Below are 5917 nucleotides of genomic sequence, written 5' to 3'. Positions count from 1 at the left end.
AGTACCCCAAGTCACCACTATCTTCAGCTCTCTGGAGACATTTCTGTAAAAATGTAGATTCCCAAGAAGCAGAAGAGTTTTGTTACCGGTCGACTGCATGCATACGCTCACCGGGCTTCTGGATCCACTCTGAAACTGGTGCCGCTGATTTAGGTCCATGACCAGATGAGTCCTGTTCACTCCGAGGCTTCAGGGTCACGTCAGGCACAAACAGAGCAGATGAGAAACAATCACATAGGAACATGAACATAATGCAGCTGAATGAGGCAGCAGCAGCGACATGCAGTCAGCAGACAAACTGTCCTCCAGCACACGTGTGTGATTATTGGTGGTGAGACACAGAAGAGCTTCATACGAGCGACTCCAACACATTCTGATGAAGTCCTTTGAGCTGCTGTAAAGTGTAAAACTAGTGACCTAAAAAACGCTCGTTTCCTGCCAGTGTTGAGGTTTTAATTGGCTGCCCGTTGGATCCGTGTCCTCTGTGGATCGTTCTGTGCTCACAGAAACATTTGGCAGTTTGAACACGGCTCCATGTGACCAGCGTCTCAGAAGCATTTCTATCATCATGTTGTTGAATTTGCTGAAGTACGTCCTTCATAAGAAACGCTGGAGCTGAAGTGAGACGTGGGTAAAGTCGCCGTACGTGGTCGACATACATGCACACAAGTACGACAGTGAGGCGGTGCGCTGGCTTTAGTGTTTGACTGCAGGGGGTTGTGGGTAACGCGGTCCGTTAGCCCATTAATAAATGAAAGAACCACGTGATGAAGACATATGGGCCTGTTCTGAGCTGCCCTCGGCTGACACTGTGTGTGTGTGTGTGTGTGCTTTGCTGCAACAAAACCCAAAACAGAAGTCAATAGAGTGAATAGTGGTGAGCTGTAGCGGCGCAGACAGGCAGCGAGTGGGCTGAGTGTGTGAGAGTCTGTGGGATGGAGGAGTGGGAGTTCTGTGCAGAGATGTTGTGACCTCGTCCTCCTCTCTGCTGCTGCAGCTGTCTTCAGGCTTCACACACATGCATGCGCCCAACATGAGAGTAACGGCGTATCAGTGAAGGAGAGAGCGAGCTGCAGCCCGTTCTGCTCTGCAGCCCGTTCTGCTGCTGCCCTTGACTAAGTCACCGGCCTCAGCAGTGGCCCTCGGGCCGGTGCTGCTCGGTGGAGACAGCTGCTCCTCATCAGTCAAACACAAAGGGCACATTTCCTCACCACGGCTCCTCAAGTCTACAGCCACCAACACGTCCACAAAACGCCCCAGCGTGATGTTCAAAAGCATTTATGTTGAACATCATTCATGGTGCTGGTTGTATGTTGTCAGTACCTTTGCATAGGTTTCCATCAACATGTGTGGTGTTAGCAGGAGGACAGAGGCCACGCTGCCTGTCCTGCTCTGTTTTCTACTGCTTGTAGCTTCTTATTTAATATATTGTTTGATATTTTTGCAACCACTTTCCCATCTGGGAATAAATAATGAAGTCTTGTGGACGCTGGCTGATTGGCTGGCTGATTGGCTGGCCGACGTGCTCTCATCACTACTGGCTGCTGATCAATCGTTTTCAGTATCTACCAACTTCTACAACTTTAAACTCAACCAGCCTGTTGGAGGCTGCTCAGTTATTCAGCGTTTAGGCCACATTTGTGAAACAATGAGTTGGAGTCGGGAGTCTCCATGTTCTCCCCGTGCAGCGTGGGTTCTCTCCGGGTTCTCCGGCTTCCTCCCACAGTCCACAAACATGCTGAGGTTAATTGGTGATTGTAAATTGTCCGTAGGTGTGAATGTGAGTGTGCTTGGTTGTCTGTCTCTAAGTGTAGCCCTGTGATAGACTGGTTACCTGTCCAGGTGAGCCTGCCTTCACCCTGAGTCAGCTGGGATAGGCTCCGCCCCCCATGACCCTGGTGAGGATGAAGGTGTAGAGATGATGGATGGATGGAGTCGGTTTCAACGTAGTCAACACGGAGTCCAAGAAGCTGTCGGTGGGGCTGCATTTTGTTAGAAACCGATGTCCAAAAAAGTCGAGTGCAAACTTTGCAAACAGCACTTCCTGTATCACAGATCAACGACCACCATGACAGCTCAGCTACAACCAAACCTGTCTGCATCTTATTCATCAGTAGCGCCGCATTAGCCCGTTGATATAGTTCTGTTGTCAGGAATGATATGATTGTGGGCAGCTGACCACGATCATTTCACTTTAAAATATCTTATTGTGCTGCACATCCCGGCTTCGAATGTTCATTTAGAATTATTTTAAGTTCCTCTATTTGGTTCATGCAGAGATATGCAGATTGTTATTTATTTCTTTATTTCCTGCCAATTGTTCAAAGTGTAGATGTGAGTTCAATCAACCAGGACTTTCTTTGGTTGGTTCAGTTCTAGTTGTAAAGCAGGAGCTCCATCAGCGTCCCTTCAGGATGCGTTCAGGTGCAGCGTTAAGCTGTCGGTCAGCTGCCATTTGCCAGCGTTTAGATGCCAGTACATGATCACCCTGCATGAAACAGAAGATCAGCGTTCACAAGACGTCTGGACTGACTAAGCTCACGTTGTCAGGGTGAGCTCTCTACACCTGGTAGAGGTGTAGAGGTGTGGTGAAACCATGAGACCAGTTCTGCAGTCTGACTCTAACTGAAGTGTCCTTCTTGACACAGAGACCGTTTCCTCTCACTTCTTCTGTGATTCATGCTGTTACAGGCACAAAATGGGAATTTTCAAGCTAGTATCAAAGTCCTTAAGTGGCCGTCTGATCGTAGATAACAAAGCCTCGTTTGCTGTGAGATAAACAATAAGTGTGATTTAATTCTCTCAGCTGTGTTCAGGCTGTAGGAGTCGTAACTACTTCTTGGCACGTAGCGGCCGACAGCAGTGACTGTCTGGCGGCTGACAGCAGTCAGAAGTATGAAGGGTAGAAGGTTCAGCGCCATCCATCCACCCCGACCTCCTCATACCTACACCTGGATGCACAGAGGGGACCTAACCCTAACCCTGCGACCTCCCATTCATCACTGCTCCTAATGCTCACCGGCTAGCAAGTAGCTGCTGTAGCTGACTTTGTGCCAAGGACAACAGAGGAGCTGCAGAAACTGCAACACAGTTTGTTCTGTCGTTTTCTTTCTCGCCTTCAGGATTACTGCCCATTCTTCACACAAGCGTAAATGTTTCCAGCTCCTGTGGACATGTCAAGGCCTCAGTCTGAACTAAAAGCCGTCTGCGACAGAAGAACTGCTCTCCTGCACAGAGTCGACCTGTGCATGTGTGCAAAGGAGGACGCTGTGAACTCTGTGGGATGAAATGTTAATGTGCTGCAGAGCTCATTAGCATCTCCTCAGGCTCAGCATTTCAAGTCTTTTGGAGAAGAGGTTTAGGTTAAATGCAGTTTTAATGGTACGCAGTCAGATCAGCCACCGGTACGTGTCCGGCTGTAGCCTGGTAGCCTCATGCTACAAACCTGGATCATCATCTCAGTGCAGTCCCAGCACACGGAGGAACGGCACAACGGTTCTGCTTAAAGGCAAAACTTTCAGAGTTATCGCCTAAAACTTCTCCATTGAGTGCAAAGACGTGGGCGGACACTCCTCCTTTGTAGCAGAACAGAGAGAGACATGTCTGCCTGACATCGACAGAACGGTCGTGGGTTTCACAGATATTTCAGCTCCTTGAGCCTCATGTTGCTTCTGCAGCTTCTTCATGCATTTCAGCAACGACGCCACACCTGGTGAAAGTCTGATCAGAGTCTTCTGTTGGGGATTGTACTCCAGCCTCAGGGGGAGCTCGCTGTTCCCTTTATTCCCATCAGTGCAGACAAGTGAGTTGGATTGTTCTGACATAAAAAACTGGGAGTTTTATATATATTCACAACTACGATAAAGAGACATGAATGTTGGCAGCTTAACGCTGGGCGACAAAGTTTGTTCATCTTCTGTTTTGCTTAATGGTGGCTGGCATCAAGACAGTTTCTGATCGTTGACTTAAAAAGAGTGAAATAAAGACGTCGTTCTGGCTAGAACAACATGCACGCTGGTGTCTACATTAAAGTGAATTAATCACCCTCGTGCACGAATCACACACCAATCATGACCTAACTTATCACAGTATGCATAAAAACACTGAAACATAGAATTGCATGACAACACTAGCATAGCCCCAAAAGTTCACCAGTTGTGATTTCAGCAGAGCTCATATCTCCTCAGGAGGAACCGGGCTCCCCTGACTTCCTGTGGTTCAGACTCCTCTTCAGATCCTCTAAACGATGAAATAAAACCTTCAGCTGATGCGACTGGCATCCTGTATCAGTGTATTTTATTTGTTCTGAGTGTCTCTGCGTCCAACAGGCAGCAGGTGAGCTGTCTGGCTGCAGAACCGACCAGAACACTGTGCAGGTGGTTCCTGGAAGCCGACGGGTTCTAGACTTGCAGCTACAGACTTCCAAAGGTTTCGTCACGTCACGCTTCCAGTTCAGACTTCTAGTGACTGAGACTATAATGACTGAAGACTTTGGAACAGGAGACAGCTGGAGACATTCAGAGCCAACATCCAGGGGCAGTTATTGGAGCTGTTGGACTTTAATAGCCACGCTGCATTAATTAAACCCCCCAAACCCATCCCTGTTTATCAGAGTTACATCCTTCTTCCATGAAAACCATTCCATCCTGTTTCGAATAGCTTGTGAGATGAACAGATTGGTTTTGTAGGTTTGTTGAAACCCTGGATGTCTGAATGCGTGTTTTGAGGCTATCATCGGGACGCTGCAGCTTCAGCGAAGGAAAGCTCCACCGTGGAAGGTTATTTTTAGCTCATGATATATCTCCCAGCATATAAAAAACACCCTGTGGACACGTTAACAAGGCAGAACAGCGAGTCACCAGAGGGCCCTTTAAAGGATGCTCCATACAGGCCTCAACCTGGAGCCGAGGTAGCTGCTGCTCGGCTGCTGTGCACATCCACCACGTTAAACAGAGATGACCTACAAATCTGCCAGAACAGCTGGAGAGTGCATGGACTTGAATTAGTCTCTGGTGTCAGAGCTTTGACAGACGTGAATGGGAAATGGAGCAAATATCTGGAGGAGGAAAGCGTCTGTTGACCTCCAACAAGCTAGCTGGCGTGTTGTTATCAAATCGCGTGAAATGTTGTGGTGAGTTTGGTCCAACATGTTGTAGAGCAGCCCTGGACCGGTTCTCCACACAAACACTGTCTCTGGCTGTCACCTCAGCCAAGACTTGGGCTTTGGCAGGTTTCCTGCCCCTGGTGCTCCCGCTGTGCGAGGTGGAGAGTGCAAAGTGGCGTGCTGAGCTGACATGGCGACCAGCCTTTCTGTCTGTCTGCCCAAACTCCTTCTTTTTGCACCACATTTCTCAGAGATTTAACCACCATGCAACTCCTTCTCTCTTTCCTCGTCCTCCTGCAGCTAACTGATGATGGATCTGTTCGGCCGAGGAGAGCTGGGGCTGCTGGGGGGAGGAGAGGGGCTGAGGGACGACGTCGGGGTATCCGGGATAAGCTGGACGGCCAATCGGTTGCCGGACGACATGTACCCGGCGTCAGGATTGGCCCTGGCCGCCGCCTATCACGACATCAAGACCCGGCTGGCCAGTCTGGAGCGAGAGAACAGCAGCATCAAGAGGAAACTGAAACACTACGAGGTCAAGGTGCAGAGCAGCACCCACACAGCAGACTGCTACATGAAACACGCATCACCTCCTACAGCATCATTCTCCTCTTTCTTCTCCTTCAGTTTCCTATGATCAGTGAGTTTGGAGAGGAGAGGATGCTGTGTTGCTCCTGTGATCCCATCATCAAGGACACCAGTGTGATCCAATCAGAGACCACCAACCTGCAGCAGAGGATCAACTCGCTCACTCAGGAGGTACCATCACCCGCAGAACCACTAACCCCAGTTAGCACCAGCAGCTTCATTTAG

The 5917-nt window shown here is 49.2% G+C and overlaps 1 protein-coding gene across 1 annotated transcript in view; it reads left to right on the top strand.

Annotated features, from left to right (window-relative positions):
- The first annotated feature begins 5411 nt into the window (after positions 1 to 5411).
- The window catches only part of LOC103371246 (TANK-binding kinase 1-binding protein 1-like), a 15839-nt gene continuing 15333 nt past the window's right edge, over positions 5412 to 5917 (top strand). The window contains exons 1-2 of the mRNA XM_008300501.1: positions 5412 to 5645; positions 5732 to 5863. Coding sequence (XP_008298723.1) covers positions 5412 to 5645; positions 5732 to 5863 — 366 coding nt within the window. The remainder of the gene's footprint in view (positions 5646 to 5731; positions 5864 to 5917) is intronic.

The sequence above is a fragment of the Stegastes partitus genome, unplaced genomic scaffold, assembly GCF_000690725.1.
Source record: "Stegastes partitus isolate 25-593 unplaced genomic scaffold, Stegastes_partitus-1.0.2 Scaffold1551, whole genome shotgun sequence".
NCBI classification, from domain to species: domain Eukaryota; kingdom Metazoa; phylum Chordata; class Actinopteri; family Pomacentridae; genus Stegastes; species Stegastes partitus.
This window is presented reverse-complemented; position numbering and strand designations above follow the sequence as displayed.